Raw genomic sequence first — 23884 nt, 5'->3', positions numbered from 1 at the left:
ATTATTTGTTCATTCTGGGTGACAGATTCACAAATGTTTGAGGATTTTCTTTTCATGTTTATTTATTTTGAGAGAGAGAGGGAGGAAGAGAGCGTGCACACGTGAACCGGGAGGGGTGTGGGGGGGGTAGGGGGTGGGGAGAGAGAATCCCAAGTAGGCTCCAAGCTGTCAGTGCAGAGCCTGATATGGGGCTCAATTCCCGAACTGGGAGATCATGACCTAAGTTGAAATAAAGAGTCGTACGCTTAACTGACTGAGCCCCCCAGGCGCCCCCCAAGATGTTTGTTATATTGTGAACTGTACTTAACTATAATTTAAAAAAAAAAAAATTTTTTTTCTAGATTGGGCTGGGTAGTGGTGCCACCTTGTGGCCACACTGTTATCATCTTGAATGTAAGAACTTTTCTTAAAGCTCCATGTGTGTGCTCTTAAAGTTTATCATCTCTGTCATGGAATAATAAAGTCCTAAACACCCTTAATGTCTCAGGGTAGAGAGGGGCCTTCAGGGATGCTCAGTCTCTTCTTGATTACTTCTAGCCATGGGGAGCTCCCTTTCTGGAGGAGAAGGCTGGTGCCACCTCTATTATGCCTGCCAGAATTCTGCATTACAGGGAGGGAGAAACTGAGGTCCAGGGAGGTTGTGAGGTCTGCCCAAAGCTGCTTTTGCAGAAGATGCTGATTAACTGGATAAATTCCTTGTGTTCGTGGTCAGTTTCGTTCACTGCTGTAGGCTCAGCATATATTAAGCTCCTCAGTAAACATCTGTTCAGTGAATGAATGAATGAATGAATGAATAAAACTATCAGCCCATCCACCAGCAGTTGTGACCCAATCACTCATTCTCGATAATTAGAACGACAGCTGGCATTTTTCTTGTGTATGTGTGTTTTGTTTTTTAATGTAAACTCTACACCCAATGTGGGGCTTGAACTCAGGACCCTGAGATGGAAAGTCACATCCTCTACCGACTGAGCCAGCCAGCTGCACCAATAGCTCGTTTTTCAAGGTCTTCCTACTTTCCAGGCACCGTTCCAAGCTCCATTTGTACATCAATTTATGTAAAGCTCACCACGACCCTGGGAGTTAAGAGAGGTGTGATCACTAGTCCCCATGTTACAGATGGGGAAACTGAGCCTCAGAGTTTAACCGACCTCCTCGAGATTACACAGCTAAGAAGTGGCCCGACCAGGATTTGAACCCAGCGCGACTGGATATTCCCAGAGGCATGCAGCAGAGGAAGAAAACTAGCTGGGAGTTGTAGGTTCCACGTAAACCAAAGAGGTGGGGAAGCTGGAGTTAATTACTCGCCCGCCCTTGCGGGGAGGGGCCTGTGCTGTCAGCGTTAATCCCTTGTAAAGATTTTAGGTCCTTCCACCATCGCTGTGGGGCGGGGGGCTCTCTGGGTGGTTCAGCTTGAGGTTGGCCAGGAGGAAAATCGAAGTCACTGCTCCGTGCACCTCACTCCCAGGGGCAGGCTGGCACCGCTAGCGCCGCTTCTCAAGGGTTTGCCAGCAATCAAGTCTGGCTCCTCCCATTTGCTGCTCCCGCATCCAATCATCGGCGCCTCTCCTCCTCGCCCCGCCTCCCCAGCGCGCCTTTGCCCCCGCCCAATTCTGGCGTCCGTCCTCTCCTGCCTGGACCCCTGCAGTCACCGCCGCGGGTCTCCGCTCTCCCAGAAACCCAGCTCTGTGCAGACGCCTCCGGGGCGCTTACTGCAAAGAGAATGAAGTCTGAACTCTGGCTAGCATTCCAGACCTGCCACCAGCCGCGCCAACCCACCTTCCTGCTTTCTTTCCAACCAGCCTCTTAATCTCTTTGTATGTCTACACTGCCTTGTTCCACACACAGGATGGAGGCGGCTCCTGACCAAGATTCATCCTGCCAAGACGGTCCTTGGGCCTCAGAGGTCCAGCACCAAGGACACGGTCCCAGGAAGTCCTTCTTTTGTACCTGGTCTCTGAGTCCTTGGAAGCGCCGCAGCATCTTCTCTGTGCCCTCCCGTCAGTCCTCACCACCAGCCGTAAAGAATGGCTACTAATATGGCCAGGGCTTGTCCCTACCAGACTAGGGGTCACTAAAGTCTGCATACAGGAGCTATACTTCTCTCCAATCCAAGTCCAGGTCATACCCATGGATGGGTATGTCCAAACAACTGCAAGGAGCGACGTCCTGGAGCTGGGAAGTACACAACAGCGCAGAGCAGCCAAGAAGGGAAGGCTGTGTCCAGTGGGGAAACCACGTGTGTAGTACACAGTCCTTGTCGCTAGAGGGCGCAAGGTTAGACTCCCGGCACCGCTGCCTCCCAGCCTGGGCACAGCCTTCCCAGGGTATGAACGCGCTCAGTTGCAAAAGGAGGATTTTCCCTCCCATATATTAGAAATAATATATGTAAATTGCCTGGTACATGGTGTTTACAGCGATGTGTGTGAGGAAGAAAGGGTCAGAGTCCTCCCACACCACCAGCTCCGCGGTGTCTCAATGGAGAATGTGGGGGGACCAAACGGCATGGGGATCCTCCCCTCGGATCTCCACGGCAACCAGAGAGCATTCCAAGTCCAAGTCTGAATCCAAGTCCGTCCAGTGACAAAGGGGGGCTTCAGCCTTTCTCCCCACCTTTCCCCCAACGGCATGGGGGGCAATGATACCAAACCCATAGGGTCATTGTGAGGCGGTCAGGTGCCCAGCCTGGCACGTAGTAGGTACAACACCCCACCTCGTATATTCATTTAGAACCACTGGTTTTGTTTCTTTCCCCTTCTTCTGGGCCGGGCTAGGCTGGGGTCCAGGAAAGGGCTGATGCCGGCTCACTGTGAGGATGAAGAGGGCTGACGGGAGGCAAGCCCAAGGGACCAAGGTCAAGACTGGAAGTGCCTGGTCTGGTGGCCCACCCAAGGCCCACAGAAGTGGGCGCCCAAGGAAAGAGGTGGGAGCCAGGAAAGCAGGAGCCACAGCGCACAACACCGCAGGAAAGTGAGAGGGTCACTAGGCCCCAGGGAGGGTGTGCTGGGGGAGGGGGGGCTCACTGTGCAGCCCGACCCCCTCCCCCTAGGCCTCAGCAAGGGCCCCTTGGGGGTACCCTGGGTCAGCAGAGCCCCCACCCCCACCCCTAGTAAGGAAGAGAACACAAGCATTGAACGAATTTATTCATGAGAAAACTCAGGGTCCGTCAGGGAAACAATCTGCTGGTTACAAGCTCCAGAAGCTCTTGTCGGAACAGCCGTGAGGGCCGGGGGCACCCCCAGGCAGGGGGCTGGGGGAGCTACCAGCCGCCCTGGGGTCAGAGGAGCAGACACAGGCGGGAAGGGGTCCCGAGGGGCACTCCTCACTGCCCGCCTGCCCTGTCCCCAGGACCCCACTCCCCCTCTGGGTTAAAGTGCAGCTGGGAGGGAGGTGATGGGTGGAGAGCTACTGGAGAGCTATGGGGACACTGGCCACCAAGGACCCACCCCCTCCTCTCCCTAGTTTCTTGAGGCTCAGCCAGAGTCCACCCCACCCAGGTCCCTCTTTGGAGCCTCCCCACCGTCAGATATTTAGAAAGCGCTCCCCAGGAGGGGAAAGGCTGGCTCCACCAGCTCTCCGAGGGACCCAGAACTGGGGGGGGGGGGGGGGGGGGGAGGGGGAGAGGGAGAGGGAGGGACACTCTGGTGATGGTCTGGGAGCCCTCCCCTCTCCCTGGCCCAGGAAGGCTCCTTCCTTGCCTCCCTCCACCCCCTGGAAAGCCAAGGAAGCCAGAGAGGCCCAGAGAGCCTGGCTCCCAGCTCCAGGGCCATGAGTCAGCAGGGTCCTGCCCAGACCTGACTCCCAAGCACGCCATCGAGGGAGGGCCACTTCGGTGCCACCTGGGAGCAGCTGCCCTGGGCACGGGAGGCCTTTGGGGCTCCAACTTCTCCTGTGGTCCCCCCAGCCTGGACCCAGCCCCTCCCTCAAGGCTGCTCCTGGCAAGGCGCCCCCCCACCCCCGCCGGGCTCAGGGCCCCACTAGGGGCTGTGAGGACCGCGCGCACCCACCTCAGCAGCGCGGCCAACCTCCTCCCCCTCCCAAAGGCACATCACTAGGAGGCAGAAAGGAAGAGAACCCCCCCGCCCTCCAAAAAAGAACCCTGAAGATCCACTGCTCCCTCCCCTCACTCGTGAATATATTAAATTGTGCAGCTTGGCCCCCGACCCCTCCCCTCGGATCTCCACGGCAACCAGAGAGCATTCCAAGTCCAAGTCTGAATCCAAGTCCGTCCAGTGACAAAGGGGGGCTTCAGCCTTTCTCCCCACCTTTCCCCCAAGGGTGACACCCAACATTCCGCAGGGGACAAGAGGGGAGGAAGAGTCGGGGCCTCAGTCCTCAGCCCCCTCTTCCTCCGCGTGGGGGGCCCCGGGCGGGTCCTCGGGCTCAGGGGTCTGCCCTCCAGGGTGGGGGTGGGGACGGGTGCCCGGCTGGGAGCCCGGCGCGTCCTCGCCCTGCACATAGACACTCAGCCCGTGACTAGGCTCCTTGCCACATGCCTGGCAGCTACAGTGCAGGATCTTCTCCACCAGCTTGTCCACCCTGGGCACCTCCTCGTGGCCGGGGCACTCCAAGGTCACCTGGGGAGGGCAGGAGAGAAGAGAAGACATATTTCCAAAGGCCCGGGGCTGGCAGGGAGGCCCCGAGGGCCACATTCCTCACGGGACCAGCAATCCCAGAGACCCCAGAATCCCTGAGCCCACCCGAGACACCCCAGTTAGCTCTGTGGGCCTCTCCACTGGGGGTGGGGGTGAGCCCCTGCAGGTCCCACCCAAGCTGTCTCCTCACACCCAGTCCTGCTGCCTCCCTACCATTCCCTCACAGAGGCCTGAGGGGAAAACCCAACATGGCCTGCCCCTGCCTAAAATTCCCCTCAGTGCTCCCCAGTGCACTTAAAGAAAAGTTCAGACTCCTTACTAAGGCCCCACAGGACCCTCAGGCTGCCTCCAGCTGACCTCTCTGCCCCTGACCTTGAGCCCCTCCCCACCGCCAACTCTGAGCTGCCTGATCTGAGACTTTGCACATGCTGTTCCCTCTGCCTGAAAGGTCCTTGCCTAACCCACCCCTACCACCCGCACCAAACTGGCCCAGTTAACTTGTACGCAACCTCTGGATCTGTGCTCAGACATCACTTCTTCAAGAAGCCCAATCCCAAACCCCCAGCCCAGCCTAGGTCAGCCCTACTGAGCCCTCCAGGGTTTTGCTCTTCTCCTAAGGTCATACTTTTCCAACGGCCTTTCCTTTTCCCTTCCTTCCTTCCTTCCTTCCTTCCTTCCTTCCTTCCTTCCTTCCTTCCACGGAGCACCTACTCCCTGCCAGCTCTGGGGACACAAGGACAGGCATGATTCCTCAAAGAATTCAGAGTCTAGTGGGGGAAACAGATTTGTCAAAATCACCCAAATGCAGATGGAAAACTGTGACAGGAGTCAAAGCAGAGGCACACAGCGGTCAAGGCGGTGGGATAGGGCCCCGAGAAAACGCTGCTGAGCCACAAGCAGAAGAATAAACAGACGTTCACTGGGTGAGGAGGAGAAGCAAACAGGGGAAGAGCATGTGCAAAGGCCCTGTGGTGGCAGCAAGAAGAGTAGGCATGAGAGACTGAAAGAAAGTACACTGATGTCAAGTGTCAAGCTAGTAAAGGAGATGAGAGAGGCCAAAGCTCAACAGACTGGTGAACCAGGCCATGCCAGGCACTGTGGGTCACGACAAGGAGTTCGGTCTCATCTTAAGACAGTGGGAAACCACTAAAAGGACTTCAGAATGTGACTGACATCAGAATGGAGCTTCAAGAGATCCCTTGTCCTGTACACGCTGGTGTCAGACTCATAAGCCATCACGTGGCAAGGACCACACGTGTATCCCCAGCACAAGCCCTGGACCCTGCACACAGTGGGGCCTTACTCATAAGCACTGGGGCCAAGGTCCGGGAAGTCTCTGCGGGGAGGCTGGGCAGGGGCGGGCAGCCATACTCACAATCTCCCACATGGACTGGGCCGGCATGCAGGAGTCACAGTGAACCAGGGACTCCGTAGACTGTGGGAAGGTGTTGGGAACGCTGTAGCTGAAGCACTGTCCTAGGCAGGCCCTGTGGGAGGAGACGGTCACGGCGCCCGTGACACCATGGCGGAGGCAGGGACGGGCGGCCAGCCCTGTCTCCGCCTCCCTCCGGGCCTCTGGACGCATCCACTCCCCTCACACCCCCGGGGTTTCCACCTGTTCTGGATGGACTTGGCCTCACAGCCGCTGTGGCCCACGATCTGGGTGATGTTCTTGGCCTCACACCAGGCACTCTTGTCCGGGAACAGTGCCAGCTTGTTGATGGGCGGTGGGGCGGCCAGCAGCATCGCGGGGAGGAAAGCCCCAACCAGGACCCGAAGCATCATGCCCGTGGCCTCTAGAGCCCTGGAACGGAGCGCAGACAGTAGGTGAGGCCAGCAGGGCCCAGCGGGCCGTGGGCAGAGCAGACGGTGGTGTTACAAGCATGGGCTCTGACCCCTGGCTGCCGGGGCACAAATCCGAGCTCTACCGCTTACCAGCGAAGCACGACCTCAGACAAGTTACTTCTCCTTTCTGAACCTCGACAATGGGGCTGCTGATAGATGTGCATGGGGCGGGGGTCACAAAGACGAGCTGCAAAGCCCTCGGCAGTGAGGCTGGCAGGTAACACACATTCCACGTGCGTTACTTTCACAACTTACTGTGCAGCTTTGAGCAAGTCACCTTTTATGTCTGTGCCTCAGTTTCTTCATCTAAGAAATGGGGATGGTGAGACCGGATGGCAAAGGACGAGTGCCCAACGTGACGCAGAGTCTCCAAGCGCGTGGTGAGTGTTGAGCAAGCGTTAGCTCCCTCCTTGCTGTGATGCTGTGGGCCCTCCGGGAAACACAAAAGACTGCCCGCACAGCGCCTGCCCTCCAGGGGCTGGCCACCCAGCACGTCTCCTGGGCATGCCGCCCCGGGGGTCAGCCACCAGGAAAACCTTCGTCCGTCACCGTGAAGTCTGGGGCCGCCCTGGCTGGCTGGGCGTCGGGTGAAAGAGCTAACCTTGGACCAGACCATTTATTCTTTGGCTGCCCCACCAGAGCCTCAAGCCCTGAGACGAATGTGTATTCGTCTCCCAGCTCCATCCCAACCTCCGAGGCACGCCAAGCCAAGCGCTGGACCCTCTCTGTAAACTGGACGGAAGGAGACAGTAATACCAGAATTTGCCAGAAGATGGCGCTGCAGGGCAGCGTATGTCTGAAGGATTCCACTCAGAGGGGGCTCTCCCGGTGTTTGTTCCCCAACTTCATCTTCTGTAGACTTCGCCCTCTCCCCCACCTCCAAACGTGTGGACGAGGGAGGATTCAGAGAGGCTAGGAAACGAGGTCAGTGCCTGCAAGGGGGTTTCTGGGGACAGAACACGAGAAAGGGCACTGGACAGGGAGCCAGGAGTGCTCGTGCCTGTGCGACCCTGGACACCCAGGCCTCAGCGTCCCCGTCCAAAAAAATGAGTGAAATGCCCTGGACCACTGGTTTCTAAACCTGGTGAAGCATGAGAATCCCCTGGGGGCTTGTGGGGTGAGGTTCTAGATCGGAGTGAGCCTCTAGGAAGCTCCCAAGGTGCTTCTGGTATGGAGCCGGGCTTGAGAACTGGTCCAGCTCGGTCGGTCCCGGATTCGGTGTCTTCAGACACCCCCAAGAGGGGCCTGGGGGTGGCTGACTCGGGATCAGGGGCCAGGTGCTGTCCCCCAGGCACCAGAGGGGAACATCGCATTCAGAACGACCCTACCCTCAGCCCACCTCCTGCAGAAAGTGGCAGGTCCTTGGTGAAAAGCCCAGGAAGGGGGAGGGAGTGTCCCGGAAGTGCCCCGAGGAGGGAAAACCTAGGTGGGCTGGCTCCGAGGAGGGAAAACCTAGGTGGGCTGGCTCCGCTGGGCTTTCGCGGAGAGCCTGGGCCAGCCTGCAGGGCCGTTCTGTCTGTTGTCTCCACCCAGAAAGTTCTGCTCAGTCCCTTCTCCCTGCCGGAGGTCTCCAGGAGAAGAGACAAGCCCCATGTCACTGGACCCCAGTGCCTGGGTGACCCCTGCTCCAGCCAGTGGGGAAGGGGGAAGGGTGTTCTGCCCCGTCCCAAATGTGTTTGTGTCATGACCCCAGCTCTCACCCACGTATTTCCGGTCTCACTCATAAGATGGGCAGCGAAGCCCATGTTTTCAGTACAACCACATCCCAACAAAACAGAATGGGCTTGTTCCTAACTGGCAACCAAACTAATTTTTCAACAAGCTGCACATCCAGGAGGCTTCCTGACCCCACCAGGTCCTCTCCCGTGTCCAGGGAATTGGCCTCTGAGTCAGGGTCTGACCACAGCCCCCCAGGAGGGGGCCCTGGAGGCCCACTTGAGGCCAGAGCTCCCTAGGCCTCCCCAGGCTGGACCAGCCCCTCAGAGACTTCAGAGAGGTCTGGGGACTTTGTCCTATACCTGACCCTATGGAGAGTCCTCAGGAAGATCGGGTCCAGGCCAGGAGGGGACTGGGGCCGGGAGTGGTGTTCACTGGGAGTTGAGACTGGGGTTGACTGGAAGCAGCCTGGAGCCCAGCTGGGTCTGCTTTGCAGTTCAGTTTGGTGAGGGGGTTGTGGGGGCTGGAATGGAGGCCATGGGCTGGAACCAGGCTACAGGGGGGCAGAGCTGTGATTGGGGGTGGGGTTAATAAAACAACGTTTATTGGGAGACAGGGCAAGGGTGAGTTTTTGTTGGGAATCAGGGGCCTGGAGCATGGGGACTGGTTATTAGGGTCAAGTTATAGCAGAAAGTGAGTCTCCGTCCCCAGTACATAGCCCAGAACTAATCCAGCTGTGCCCACAGCGTGAGGGGAAGGAGTGAGGCGGTGGGGGGGCGGGGGGGGGGTTGTCGTGCCATAAGCCAACCTGCGAGGCCCAACCGGGACCTCAGAGGGGGCTGGAGCCACACTCTGCTTACCCAGGCCAGCAGCCCTGATCTCCAGCCAACTGCCCAGCTCACAGCACAAGCACGGGCCCCTGGAGTCTCCTAGTTCAAGTCTGGCCCTCCCACCAGGGCCTGTGTGACTTCCAGAAATAAAGCTCATCTCTCTGCATGCTTGTGCCGGCCTCAACCCTAAGATGGGGAGCAGAGCCCTGTTGGGGAGAACGACTGGGCGGATGCAATCAGCGGGCACCCAGCTCGGGCCAGCCCTCTTCCCCTGGGAGAGCGAGGGAAAGGCGGGCCAGGCAGCAGAGGGTGGGGCACTGGAGCAGGGGGGCGGGGCAGGGTGGACCCCGGGCTAGCCTCTCCCACAGACACTTGTCATCAGGACGCACCCACCCTCGGCCCACTCTCACACCCAACCCCCAGGAACCCCTGCTGCCCCCCACACACACTGGGTCGGGCTCTTTGCTAGTGAGTTTGTTGTTGTTATTGTTGGTTTATGCTTTTTTGTTGTTTTTTCAAGCAGCAAATTAGCTGATTTTTTTTACACAGTAGGGGGACCTTCCTTCTTCAGATGAGAGCCTCACCCACAGATTCTCATCTCTTCCTCCCTCCCTGAAGGTCACACCACAAGTCAGGGGACTCCTAGAACGCCAGGGTGGGAAGAGGGATTCCCCCACCCACCCACCCACCAAGGAGTCGTCCCAAGGCCCCCCAGCAAGTCAGGCCAAGCAATGCTTTTCCACTGAGGCATGCAGTTCCCAGCAGGTCAACACTCAGTTCACTAGGCACCTTCTAGGCGGGTGGAGACAGAGGCGAGGGCAGGGGAGCTGGGGGCCCAGACCCTATGCCCACTCAGAACTCAGAGCCTAAAGAGGGAGGTCGAGGGAGGTGGGCTTGGAGGAAGTAGTTATTCGGATAGGCAGTCAGAGATGGCTGGGGCGGAGGGAAGGAGAGATTTGTGATTCTGGATTTAATTCAGGATGACAGTTAGTTACCAATGATGGGGAGAGGAGGGAGCTGCTGGCTGAGGGCACTGCATAAGCAAAAGCAAGAAGGTGGGGGGGGGGCTTTATCCCTAACAGATAAAGCACTGTTCGAGGCACTTTTACCCGTAGTCATTTACACGTCCTTATGACAACTCCACAAGATAGTTACTACTATTTCCCCCATTCTAGAGATGAAGAAACTGAGGCACGGGGAGGTTAAGAGATTTAAGCTTACAAAATTTGGATTTACGAACACCAAGATTTGAACATGGACAGAAGCAAGGTAACCACCAGCTACCTTTGCAGATGGAAAGGCTCCCAGAGGACAAAGCCAGGAACAGAGGAAGAGAAGGCATCCAGGGAATCCAGGGAATGGTCTGGAGCTGGCAAAAGGCCTGGGGCTTCCTGCCCTTGCCCCAGCAGGCTGTGTCTCTTATCCTTATTCGCACCCCCTCGGAGCAGAATTCAAGTCCCACTCCTTCACGAGACAGCCCCCCCCCCCACTGCCGCCTATGAGACGCCCCCACTGTCGAGCATGCAGCCATGGCCGACCCCTGACTCCTTGGATACAATTCTTCCTCAGTATCATGGAGAAGCTTCAATGGAGGCACCTCACCCCACTGCCACCCAAATCCAAACCCCCCAGATCCTCAGAGGACCTGCAAACACCAGACACATCTAAGGCTGCCAACAAGACAGAAAGGAAGCTCCCAGTGGGAAGGGAGGGGACAATGGCTGACCCATTCCAGCACCATGGAAACTGAGGCACAGATCAAGGAGGTGAGCACCCAGATCTCTCACACTGAGGCACAAGGCAGTGGACGAACAGAGGGGAGCCGCTGAGTGGTTTTCTGGGGATCCTTGGTTCAGAAGGTCCCTGGGGAAGGGCAGGGGGTGGGGCAGTAAGAATAGGCTTCGTGGGAGGGTCTTTGGGGTCCTCTCTCTCCACACCTACCAGAACCCAGCATCTTCCCGGGGATGTCTGCCAAAACCCAGATGTCCCGGGGCCACAGCCCTGGAAATTCTGACCCCACAGGTCCGGGCTGTGGCCTGGGCATCTACAAGTGCTCCCACAGGATTCTGAGGCCCATCCAGGTTAGGAGCCACGGCCCCCGCCCCAAACTCCCCAGGAAAGGATCTCCCATAACAGCACTGCTGACGGCAGTCACCATCCTGCTGTCTGGATTCTAGGGCCTGGAATCAAGTCCTCAAGTCACTGGAGGGGCCTGGCTTTCAAGGAATTCCTCCAGCCCACCCACACCCACACCCACACCCCCTGGGAAACCCTATAGAGAGCAAAGAGTCTGTTCTGTATAAGAAGTGAAACTTGGCTGCCCGCTTCCTCTTCTGAGTCAATCTGAACATTCAGGCCAGGCACATGAGGATTTCCTGGGTAGAATGGTCCACTCACCACCGGCCACACACACACCCAGGCCCCTGGTGTCACCGTTCCCAGCAAGCAAGCAGCCTGGTGTGGAAGCAGGTGAGGGCAGGGCTGGCAAATCCTTGGTTAGCAAAGTAAGCCTCTCGCCAACTTCAACTCCTGCTTCCGTAACCTCCTCCGGGAACCCTTCCCACTCTGGGCCCCAACTGACCCGGATGGAGGCTTGAACTGTGGTGCTCAGCATTCGGGAGACGTCGCGATTCCCGTGGCAAGCACGTGGGGTTTGTCTCGTGTTGTTTTCAAACTGATCGGACAGGGTGACCCAAGTCCCTCCCTCTCCTTCTTTTCCTGTCCACACACACACAGAGAAAGATCTGGTTTCTCCACAACATATTCTCCACAACGGACTGCCACAGACCCAGGTTCAGATCCTGGCTCTACCGCTTTAACCTTTCTGTGCCTCGATGTCCTCATCTGCAAAGCGGGGACAACGATAACACCTGCCTCACAGGCCAGCTGGGAGCATCGAATTGAGCAGTGCGTGGAAAGGTCTGGAGAGCGTGGCCACCACGGGATAAATCCTGAGGTCACCATTAGTGCTAGCCTGGGGTCCCTGAACTCTGCCCGCACCCTCCTGCCTCCCACACGATGCCCCTCGCCCTCCCCTCTCCCCCACCCCCTCCCGCCAGATCCTGGGCGGGTCCTGAAAATACCGAAATCCAGGGTTGCAGCCACCCGGGGGGGGGGGGGGGGGGGGAGTGGATTTAGGGGAAACTCAACCATTCGAGATGATGGCTCAGAAAGGGTTTTATAAACTGTGGAGCACTACCCAGCACACTGACTAGCCAGGGTGGGAGCTGAGAGGAAGAGGCCACTCAGACCTTCACCCCAGGGGCCACTGACGGAAGGAACAGGGTCTTGGAGAGATCAGCCCCCTAAAACCCCCTCCTGGAGAAAGCAGGCTGGGCATGGCTGCCAGGCTGTCCTCACTGCTGGTGCAGAGGGTGTGGCCTTTGTGGCCACAGCCCTAGGCTTGGGACTCGGTAAGGGTGGGGCAGTCCCTGCAGGTCTTGGAAGGAACGCCGGGACTTCCAGGACTTCCGTGAAAGGTGCGGCGGGCAAGGTCGCTCTGGGAGGCCCGCCAAGCTGCGTCAGACCCCAGCCTCGCTCAGCTCTGCAGGCTCCCCTGCGCCCGCTCTGGGGTCCAAGGACAAGTTCAGGCCCAAGCTCATCTGTTGACTCACTGTGTGCCTGGGCGCGGAGAGTCTAGTAGTTATAGACGGAGCCACTGACCATCTGCTCTGCCTCCGTAAGCCTCACACCTGCACCCTCCACAACAGGGAGCGTGGCCCGGGGAAGTCCATTTTAGCAGATTCCCTCAAGGACAGTCCGGCTCCGGCGTGTTGCTGAAGGCCACTGTGACTCCATGACCCATCTCACCGCAGGGTGGCTTCCTTCCTTCCCTCGGCCGTCAGCGCTGGCAAGGCCATGAACTGACTGTCCAGGGGGTGGACACACAGGGCCAAGCCCATGCCCCAAAGGCCTGCCCCTCCATCACGCCAGGCAGCTCCACCTTCCAGGCTACAAACCCCCACCCCACCCCAACCTCCCCACCCAGGCCACGGCCCTCCCACCTGCAGACTCTCCTGCCCACAGACCAAAAACTGTCTCCAAAACAAATCTATGCTAATGAGCTGCTGCAGGGCTGGCCGCACATCTGCTCAGCAGAAGTCCTACTGCAGACCTCACCAGCACCCCTGCCCATTCTGTAGCCACCGACCCTAGGGGCTGGGGGTGGGGAGAAAGAGCCAGACTCGGTCTAAAACCTCACGTCAAAAGAATGAGGATATATCCGTGGCTAATGTAGACCACCTACTTCCCCCCTCCACCCCTCCAACAGGGCAGGCCCAGGAGAAAGAGGTCCAGCTTGCAGGGGCTGGGGGGGAGAGGGGCAAGGGTCGCCAAGGAAATGCTCCTCTCGTCTTTTCTTTGGCCCCAACTACAGGCAAACCACACCCAAGCAGTCCCAGCATCTGGGGGAGTTTCTGGAGGCTGATGGTTTCCACAGTAACAAAGGGTGAGGGGCTCCTTATTGACAAATTGCTTCCCCACCCCCCTCCCCCACCAGCGCCCAGCCTTTGGCCTCCAGCCCTGACCTCTGTTTTCCTGGGGTTCCCGTAGTTACAGGCTGGTGTCCTCCAGCTGGGCGAGGGCCTCAGAAAGCCTGAAAATGTGCCCTTCTCTTCCGATGCCTGCCAAGCCCCTGGCCACGCCAAGGCAGGCAGCCGCCCCCTTTACTGCGGCTTGTAAAAGATCAGAATCGCCCCGCCCAGGGAGCGGGGCGGGCAGGTGGCCGGCGGCACGGCCCCGTTGTCCAGGCCGCCTCGCGGGGGTGGAATTCTTAAGAAAACTGAGCCCCCGGAAAGGCTGGCTCCCCCTGCCCCAGACTCAACTCCAGGGGGATGACCCAGGCCAGGCCCCCGGGGGCAGGCGGAAGGTAGGGGGAGGGTTTCTCTTCTTTTACCCGGTCTAGGAAACTGTTCATGAACCCCAATGGGGGGGGGGGGGGGGGCGGCGGTTCGTGCCGCCCATACTGGGGGACTGTCGGAGTTTGAGGGTGGGGGATCAGGGAGACGCAGAGACATGGAGAGACTCGCCCAGAGGAGCTGCACGGAGAGACAGAACAGAAAGGCGGAGAGGCACGAACCCAGGGAGAGCCAACACGAAGGCAGAAGGGGAGAAGAAACAGAAAGAAAGGGACGGAAACAGAGAGACGAGAGACACAGGCAGTCGGATGGGGAGACAGAAAGACAAGGAGAGGGACAAAAAGGAGGCAGAAACGTACCGGAGCGGAGCGGCTCGGGGCGCGGCGAGGCCCGGGCAGAGCCGGGGAGACGCGCGAGCCCCGCGGCCGAACCCCGGCCGCTGCCCCGGCGCCCGCGCGGCCCGACCCGCCCTCGACCCGCCCGGCGTGCGCTCGCCACGCACCTCCCTCCCTTTCTCTCGCGGCCGCCGAAACTCCCAGCAAGGACTGGAAGCCCCCACCCCCACCCCCCACCCCCCCGGCGAGTCCGGGGACGGGCTCGGGGCGCAGAGGTGCCCCCAGCCGCCCCGCGCCCACGGCCCCGGCCCCGGCGTCCGGAGGCGCCTCCGCACCGTGCCCCGGCGGGCCCGGGGGCGCGGCGCTGCCCCTGCGGCCGAAGCCTCTGGAAGCCGGGCGCCCGCGTGCCGGCCCGGGCGGGACTTACCGCGCGCGCGGCGGCAGCAGCGGCGGGCGGGGAGCGCGGCGCGCCCGCCGGTTCCTGCGGAGCTGCGTGCGGGCGGCGGGGGCGGCAGGCCCGGCGCCCCCGGGAGGCTCGGGAGGCGGCCGGCAGGGCTGGCGGCGGCCCCGCGAGGCTCGGCTGGGCTGCGCTGCGCGCCGTCTGCGGCCCCGGGCGGGCGCGCGGTGCGGGGGAGCGGCGAGCCGAGCGGCTCCGACGTCAGGGGTGTCTCCGCTCCAAATAGGGAGCGAGGGCGGGGGCAGCGGAGGGAGGGACGCGAAAAAGAAAGAGCGGGCGGGCGCGCACGGCCGCTCCCTCCGGGCTCGCGGGAGGGGGCGCCTCGGCCGCCCGGCCCGGCCCCTGTCCCCGCCTGCGAGCCGCGGCCGGCCTTCGCGGAGACCCGACGGCGCGGCGGAGCTTCGGGCCGCCCCGGCCGGCGCCCCGGGGATGGGGGCCGAGAGCCCGGCGCCCCGACCCGTCCTAAAGCGCCCTCCGCCGGCTTTCTGTGCGCGCCGACTCCCCCCCCCCCCCCCCCCCCCCCCCCCGCCTAACTTTTCCCGGGCCGGGTCTCGGGGTGAAAGATGGAGGTGTTCCTTTTTGTGGGGACCGGGCATTGCCGAGGGTGTGGCGCTCCGGGCGACCGCCCTCGCCCCACAGTCCCGCGGTGCGCCCCACCTATCCGCTCCCGGGCACGACCCCGGGGGGCACGTCCAGCTCTTGGTACCCTGGTATCTCGCCCTCCGCCCAGCCTCCTCTCAGCTCGGGCGCTGGTCTAAGCGTGCGGAGAAGGGTGTGAGAGCCCCCGGAGGGGCTCTAAGGCGCCGGAGCGCCGGGAAGAGACTCACTTGTCCGGTTCCCGGGAAGAGCAGAGCGCAGGCCCAGCGCGCGACTCCGCCTCGGAGGTCCGACTGATCGGTCCGCACCCGGGTGGGTGGCGGTCGTGCCTTATCTATTCCGTGTGCTCTCGGTGGAACGAGAAAACAGCTTTGCTCCTGGAAAGTTACGGCCCAGAACACAATCGTGGGACTGGGAGATCGTGCTTTCCTATCAGATTTGTGCGTGCCCAAGTATCTTGCCCCAGCCTGGCTGGAAGCTCGCGGCCGATCGGTCTCCCGGGTTGCAGAGCATCCTGGGTGGCTGCTGGTGGCCTGCTGGGGACTCCGAGGTGTGCTCCGATGAGTCCAAACCCAGGCGCATGCGCATGCCTCCTAGCCCCTGCTTATGCTGGTCCCTCCGCCCGGGGTACCCTTCTCCCCCTTTCACCTGGTGAAAGCATTCTTCAAGCACCAGACTGGGAAGACTTCCAAGGCCCTCAGGTAGCATAAACTTCTCCCTCCTCAGGTGTAATCCTGGAGCATGGACTACATACCTCTGTTAGTGCACATCTCTTCCCTCCATTAGACGGTCCGGCCCCTTGAGGGCAGTGATCACCTGTTGTATTTGGCTCGATTCGCCATAGGTAAGTGTTCCCAGGAGAACAACCATAATAACCATCATGCGGCATATAATGTGCATATTCTTGACAATGTGTATTTGTAGGTACAATAACAGTCATGCTAGCTCACACACACTGAGCACCTCGGTGGGTGCCTCGTCCCCGTTGTAAGATAATTCTGTAAGATCAACAGTACCGTTGTCCCCATTTTACAGAAGAAAGACGCAAAACCTAGAGGGAGGTTGAGTGAGTGGCTCAAATCACACAGTAGGGGATGAGGCCAGCTACGGTCTGGTGGATGACCTTGTCCCACAAAGCCTGGCCTCGCTGCCTGGGACACAAGAGGCACTCAGGAAATGCCACCACCACTCTCAATGCAGACCTTGGATAGGGCGGGGAGGGGATGCCTGCGTTTCGAAAGAAGCCTCTTGGGCACTGCGGGAAGCTAATTGCGTAGCCCAATAAGATTGTCAGATCACGCAGAGAGCCTGGGGTTAGAAGGCCTTGACGGCTCAGCCGCCACTCTCTCAAACCCAGGGAGGTTCTAGACCAATCCCGACCACCTCATCAAGGACATGGGGCTTGGTGTCGAGTCACACATGTCTGGGGAAGACTGGCCATCGCAGAACGACTGCAGTGTGGGCAGGGGGTCTGGAAAACGACTCGTCAGTAATATCAACAGCCGCCCCTACGTGCCAGGTAGTGTGCAAAGCACGAGCCCTGCCTTATCATGCGGAATCCTTACCCCAGTCTCAACGTCATCCCCATTTAACGGGTAAGAAAAATCGAGGCCCCAGAACGTTCAGCGACCTACCCAAGATCACACCACTACGTGTGACTTGAAGACGGAGATGAACCTGAACCCAGACCTGACAAGTCCTAAGCCTGTGCTCCTCTGCCTGCCACACCCTCTTGGCTGCCTCCGAGCCTCCCCCCACCAGGCTGCGGTGGGGATGCTACCCCATCGGGAGCCTGGGCGACGGGGCCCCCACAGGAAAGGCAGAACCTGTCACGTCAGAGTCTCCGGGCTCACGGAGATGCACCTGGTTGGCAACAGTGTGCCAGTTGCCCCGACAGGCCTGGCTGGCACAGGGCACGGGCCCGAAGCCAGAGCCTGCTGGCCCTGGGCCAGCCTCTTGGGGCCGAGTAATGTGGGGCCCAGAGCTGGGGGAGAGGGCTGAAAGCCTCTCTCCCCAGCTCATTAGCAAACATCTGGGCTCAAGAAAATGACCGACCTGGAATGTGACTGGGCTGTGGGGAGCTGCTCCCTCCCTGAGTCCCGGGAATGTGAGCTCCCTCCCGCAGGGCACAGGCTCGGGCCAGCTGTTTCCTCTAATCCCGTCAGCCTGGCCTCGACAGGGGTGCAAACCTCTGCACTCTCCTGGAGAGTGAAAACAAGCACAAGGCCTTCCTTCCCAGTCCTGCCCACTCAAGAGGGTTGGTACTGGGGCCCGGGAGGAGCAAGGTCCCTCCCTTTTCTAGGAGATAAAGACCAAGCGTGTCCACACTTCCACATTTGCAGCTGGGAGGGGCCGCTAGGGCTCATCAAGGAAGCTGCTGGAGCCTTCCTGCTGGAGTCGGACTCCTTGCTCCATCACCCGCGGACTCTGGGGCTCTGGGCAAGCTGTTTCCTGCCTGGACCTCGGTTTCCTTCTCCGTAAAACGCAGCTCATGGTACTCCGTAGAGTTGTTGTCAGGACTCATTTATTTAACAAAGATTTATCGGGCCTACTGTGTGCCACACAGGCACAGACGTGTCGAGGACACTGCAGCCCTTGAGACGCCTGTGATGTGCAACAGGGAGCGGAGACAAGTAAGCGGATGAAGGGGTTTCTCATAATCAAGGAACTCAGCAAGCGGGGGGGTGGGGTGGGTGGGGTGGGGTGGGTGATGGGATGGGAGAAGCCTCAGAAGATGGCTCAGAGGTGCCGTTTAAGGTACGATTGTGATGTGAGGGAGCCAGGACTCAAGGAGATAAATGGATGCAAAGTGCTGGCACAGTTTCCAGAAAACAGCACGTGCTCCAGACAATTGAAGGCTATTTTAGGCAGGTTCGTATACAGCGGAGGGAAGGCGGGGGTCAGGGTCCCTGGACCGCATCTAGGCTTTCGCACAAAGCTTCCCCACCTTAACTCAACTAATGCACTTCCTGAGCCTCAGTTTCATCATCTGTGACATAGGAATCTTCACAGTACCCAACTGCAGGCTTACCGGGGGCCACGCACATGATGCACAGAGCCTGGCAGGTGCTCCCCCCTCAGGAAGCGGTGGCTGCTAACATTGTACTACCCTCTCCCCTGGAGGAAAAGGACTTGCCTAAGTCTGCCCAGTGAGTCAGCAGCAGGTGCGGGAGCAGAATCAGGTATTCTGACTCTGAGCCCATCCCCTGGGCTGTGTCCTCCTGCCTCCTCATCCTCCTCCTGTCCGTGGAGGCTCAGGAAGCCTCTGAGCCCCATCTTGGGCTCAGAGAAAGCTCAGAGAAGGCCCAGGGGAGGGCCCTTGACCTCCACGGAATCCAAATTTGAACTACCCTTTGTAGGCAGGGGTGGGAGGCCGAGAATCAAAAGGAGGGATCAAGTGCTGAGAATGGGGGAGGTCGGGGGAGAGAAGAGGGTCAGAGATGAGAACTGAATTCCGGGAATTTGGGAGCAGAAATTTCAACGCAAGTCCATCTGATCCCAGTGGTCGTCCCTTTTCCCCTCCGGGAAGGCAGCACAGCATGATGGTCATGACTGTGAATTCAGCTGTAACAGTGAACATTCTGCCAGTGATGGGGGGCCAGGGGCTGTCCCCAACCACCCACTTGCCCCCCACCCCCCCCACACTTGTTTGCTTTCTACCCAGCATCCCTCCCTCCCACCCGCCCGCCTCCATGTGGCGGCACCAGAGCTGGGTGGTCAGAAAAGGGGCATGTGCCTCAATCCCTCACCCTGCTGCCCATCCACGGTAAACACAGTAAACAAGGTTTCCGTGGCGGTGAGCCACAATGGGCAAGTCAATTCCTTGGCCGTGTCCCCGGTCTGCTGTTTTCTGACATTCCTTCCACTTCCTAGCTCCCAGGGGCCACGTGTATCCACAGAGAGGAGAGCTCTTCTCCCTCCTCAAGAGTTGGTCCTTCTGTGTGGATTTAATATCCCACAGAACAGCTTTTTTTCTTAAGGTTTTCAGGCTCCAGATGAATTCATTGAAACAAATCCCCTCTCTTAGGAACCTGGGAATTGGGGGAGAAAAAGGAGACACAAAAGAATATCATCTGGGTGAGTGTCTGTCCAGCTCCTCCACTAGGGTTAGGGTTAGGGTTAGGGTTAGGCCTCCAACTATATCAACCAAACACAGTTCCCTAGCAGCCAAGTTCATTCCCCCTGAATCTGCCCTCCTGGCCTGAACAGGGTGGACCCAGGCTGGGCCAGGCACATCCTCTCTGAGGAGTCTGAACCTTAAGGCACAGGGACCCATGCTAGGCAGCTGAATCACGGTCGAAGTGGAATTCTAGAGAATTCTGGCTACTGAAGAAGCTAAGGGCTTGGTTCCTGCCTTGTACATTGTTGATAGGCACCTGTCTTTTGAGTTTCTCGAGTATCTTACACTCTTACGCTAACTTGCAGAAGTATATTATTTACCTCCCAAAAAAGCCTTTTTCTCTTTAATGTTTATTTATTTTGAGAGAGAGAGAGGTTGAGCAGGGGAAGGGCAGCGAGAGAGGGAGACAGAGAATCCCAAGCAGGCTCCAGGCTCTGAGCTGTCAGCACAGAGACTGATGTGGGGCTCAAACCCACGAACCTTGAGATCGTGTCTTGAACTGAAACCAAGAGTCAGACACTTAAGCGACTGAGCCACCCAGGCGCCCTACAAAAATCTTGATGGAAACGACGTATTTCATTGGCCACTTACTAAACGTACAGCACAGTGACAGGTACTAGGGACAGAAGGCGTAATGCCTGCCCCGTAAGAGATGACGACAGACACAACAACGAGAAACAGCAGAGCAAAGTCCCAGGGGGCTGACATGCCTAGGAGAGGCTTGCTGGAGAAGGCAGGATTTGAACAGGGGCTTGAGGTAGGAGTAAAGCTTGAGCAAGTCAAGCAAGCAGTCCATACTAAGAAAGAAAAAGCCAGGGAAAGGGGTTTGCGTTTGACAAATGTGTGGCCCTCACCTCCACAGCATACAATAGTAACATAACACCTTCCAAATTGGCCCAGATAGAACCTCAGAATCCTTCTTAACACAGCGCCTCCATACAGCCACCACCAAATGGATACATTTGGCTTTTGTGAGATGAAGCGTGGCTGCATTTGTCACCCCAGGGAAAATGTGTTTCAGGAATAAATAATTAGTTTGATTGAAACAGAGTTAATATACTATTAGTCACTCACTCAGCAAATATTTATTGATCGCCCACCTTGTGCCAGCTCCATTCACGTGCTAAGGATACAGCAAGAAAACAAACAAATTCAAATCTCTGCCCTCAGGGAGCTTACATTCTAGTGGGAGGAGACAACCAACAAACATTGTAGGTAAAGATACAGACAGACTGTAGGAAGTGTCAGAAAAATAAAGCAGAGCAGTGGGTTAGGGTGTGTGTAGGGCCTGGGTGGCTCCATTGGTTAAGTGGCCAGCTTCGGCTCCAGTCACAATTTCATAGTTTGTGAGTTCAACCCCTGCGTTGGGCTCTGTGCTAATGGCTCAGAGCCTGGAGCCTGCTTCGGATTCTGTGTATGAGTGTCTCTCTCTGTCCCTTCCCCACTCGCTCTCTGTCTCTCAAAAAAATGAATAAGTATTAAAAAAAATAATAATAATATAAAAGAAAGACCCAAATGGGTGTGTGTGTGTGTGTGCCTGAGTGGCTCAGTGGTCTGACTTTGGCTCGGGTCATGATCTCATGGTTTGTAAGTTCAAGCCCCGCATCAGGCTCTCTGCCTGCTTAGGATCCTCTGTCTCCCTCTCTCTCTGCCCTGTCTCTGTCCGCTGGTGCACGGGCACGTCTCTCTCTCTCTCTCTCTCTCTCTCTCTCTCTCTCTCTCTGTCAAAAATAAATAAACAAACAGTTTAGGGGAAAAAAAAAAAAAAGGCCTGAATGGGGGCACCTGGGTGGCTCAGTCGGTTAAGTGTCCAACCCTTGATTTTGGCTCAGGTCATGATCTCAAGGTTTGTGGGAGCAAGTCCCACGTGAGGCTCTTCGCTTACAGCACAGAGCCTGCATGGGATTCTCTCTCTCTGCCCCTCTTCTGCTTGCACACACACCCTCTCTCTTTCAAAATTAATAAATAAAACATTGAAAGAAAAAAAAAAAAGACAGACCTGAGTGGTCAGGGAAGATCTCACTGAGCATGAGACATCGAGTAAAGACTAGGAGATTAGGGTGTGAGCTTTGCAGGTCCCTGGGAGAAGAGTGGTCAGAGACCATGAGCAGAGGACAGCAAGTACAAAGGCCCTGAGGTAGGAATGTGCCAGTGTGTTCAGGCACAGCAAGGACAGAATGACTAGGGCAGAGGGGCGAGGGAGACGGTGGTCAGACAGGTACCGGGACAGCCAAGAGAGTCTTTGGCATCCACTGTATTGACTTTGGCTTTCTCTCCAAATGGGATGAAAAGCCATTGGAAGGTTTTGAGCAGATGACTGACATAACCCAATTTATGTTTTAACACTGACTGCCACGTGGAGAACAGATTAAAGGGGGGAAATAATATTGTCCAACATTACCAGATACCAGGCACCGTTCAAAAAGCTTTTCTTATCTTAATGAATTCATAGATTTATGAACTAATTCTCATAATAACCTTTTGAGGGTATTATCATCATCCCCATTTACAGATAAGGAAAGTGAGGCACACACAGAGTTACGTAACTCCCAGGGCCCCAGAGCAAAGGAGTGTCAGAATTGGAATCCAAACCCCAAAAGTATGGCTCCAGAGCTCTTGCCCTTAGACTTTAACTTACTTCATGGAGGGGGCAGTGGGCATATAGTAGGAGCAGAGATAGGAGTTGGTTGGTGGAGGGCCTTGAATGCTAGGCTAAGAAATTTGGACCAATATTCTGTGCATTAGTGGGGAGCCACTGGAAATTTCTGGACTGAAATAATGTGCCTAAAACACTTAAAAATGGTGGAGGGGTGGGGGGGCTGGTGCCTGGCTGGCTCAGTTGTAGAGCGTGCAACTGTTGATCTCGGGGTTGTAAGTTTGAGTCCCATGCTGGGGGTAGAGATTACTTAAAAATAAAATCTTTAAAACTCTTTAAAAAACAGAACACAGGGGCAGCCGGGTGGTTGAGTCAGTTGAACCCCTTATTCTTGATTTCAGTTCAGGTCATGATCCCAGGGTCACAGGATCAAGGCCCATGCTGGGCTCTGTGCTGAGTGTGGAGCCTGCTTAAGATTCTCTCTAAAATTAAAAAAAAAAAAAAAAAAAAAAATTAACTGGGGGGAGGGGGTGAGGCTGGAGGCTGAGAGGCCACCAAAAGTCTTACAGAGATTCTGATAAGGTAAAAGAAATCCCCAAGACTCCCCTGCCTTGACTGAGTAAGGCTTTACAGATCAGTTTCAGGCCAAAAAAGACGTTTAAGGCTCATTTTTGGGGTCCAAGGAGAAGAGTTGAGAAACCCTGAGGGATGTGGCTACTGACTGACGTGTTCTTTTTTTTTTTTAACATTTATTATTGAGAGACAGAGCATGAGCAGGGGAGGGGCACAGAGAGAGAGAGGGAGACACAGAAACCAAAGCAGGCTCCAGGCTCCGAGCTGTCAGCACAGAGCCTGACGGGGCAGGGGGGAGGGGGGGGGGGGCTCGAACTCATGAACTGAGAGATCATGACCTGAGCTGAAGTCGGACGCTTAACCGACTGAGCCACCCAGGTGCCCCTGACCGCCATGTTCTAACGTTCACCTCCTGGTATCTAAATGGATCAAGGAAGGCTCTGTAATTACCTTACACTCCTTCACAGGGGAACTTTTCCTGGTAAAACAAGACCTAGAGTTTTATCCATGAAGTCCACCACAGAGAGAAGGGGAAGTAAAGTCCGGAACCGCGGTGGGCCTTTGCTTGATTTGTGTGGTAGACGAGTCTGTCGTGTGATATCACAAGTGATATCCCTCCATTTTAAATGGGAAGGGAGGGGTGCCTGGGTGGCTCAGTTGGTTAAGCATCGGACTCTTGGTTTCGGCTCAGGTCACGATCTCACGGTTTTGTGAGTTCGAGCCCCCACATTGGGCTCTGCTTGGTATTCTCTCTCTCTCCGCCCCTCTGCAACGTGTACTGTCTCTGTCTCAAAATAAACTTAAAAAAATAAATACATAAACGGGAAGATGATTTCATTTGATTATAATTTGGCACATAGTTGATTATATCATAAAGTAATATTTAGCTGGCTGTTTCACCTTTCTCCAAAATAGCAGGGTGCATGACCCCACATTTGTACAGTGTGGCAGGAAGGGATCGTTACAACCAGCTTACAATGAGGCCCAGAGAGATCGAGTGACTTTCTCACGGAAGTCTGACCCAGGGAAGCAGCTCAGAAGAGAACACAGGATGCCCTATCGTAAGCATCTGGGGAAGCCCTTCTTCCAATTGAAAGTCACTGACCCATACAAATGGTCAGGCAGGGCCACCCACTGACAAAGCAAGTTAATTTAGGGGTTTTGAAAATATATGAAACATTAAACTCAAGTACCTAACTGAAAACTAGTAGGGATAAAACTGTTACATAAATGTTACCGTAAGAAAAATGTACTCTGGGTCTTGATCGCATCCAGAGAAGGAGACGGCAGAAAAGGTAGAAGGTAAGGAAAGAGGACATGCCAAGAGCCCAGACAGCACTCTCAGTCTGACTCTCTCTCAGAGAATCACTGCGTGTTTCCACACATCTATACACGTGTATACACAGAAGCCAAGTAGATCTCAT

General features: G+C 57.0%; 1 protein-coding gene across 3 annotated transcripts; it reads right to left on the bottom strand.

Moving 5' to 3' along the window:
• Positions 1–3126: 3126 nt before the first annotated feature.
• On the bottom strand, positions 3127–15424 carry NBL1 (NBL1, DAN family BMP antagonist). 3 transcript variants are annotated; one of them, XM_053208137.1, is made up of 4 exons: positions 15402–15424; positions 6211–6399; positions 5971–6082; positions 3127–4577 (listed from the first exon to the last, which is right to left on the bottom strand). In XM_053208137.1, the coding sequence occupies exons 2-4, from the start codon at positions 6378–6380 to the stop codon at positions 4329–4331; spliced, it is 531 nt and encodes a 176-aa protein (XP_053064112.1). In that variant the 5' UTR covers positions 6381–6399; positions 15402–15424; the 3' UTR covers positions 3127–4328. The 3 variants fall into 3 exon arrangements, with proteins under 3 accessions (XP_053064112.1, XP_053064108.1, XP_026916034.1); XM_053208133.1 differs by lacking the exon at positions 15402–15424 and adding an exon at positions 14545–14727; XM_027060233.2 differs by lacking the exon at positions 15402–15424 and adding an exon at positions 13453–13749.
• Positions 15425–23884: the final 8460 nt, after the last annotated feature.

This window comes from Acinonyx jubatus, chromosome C1, assembly GCF_027475565.1.
Source record: "Acinonyx jubatus isolate Ajub_Pintada_27869175 chromosome C1, VMU_Ajub_asm_v1.0, whole genome shotgun sequence".
In the NCBI taxonomy this organism is placed as follows: Eukaryota; Metazoa; Chordata; class Mammalia; order Carnivora; family Felidae; genus Acinonyx; species Acinonyx jubatus.
Note: the sequence above shows the minus strand (reverse complement) of the source record. Positions and strands in the feature narration are given on the sequence as shown.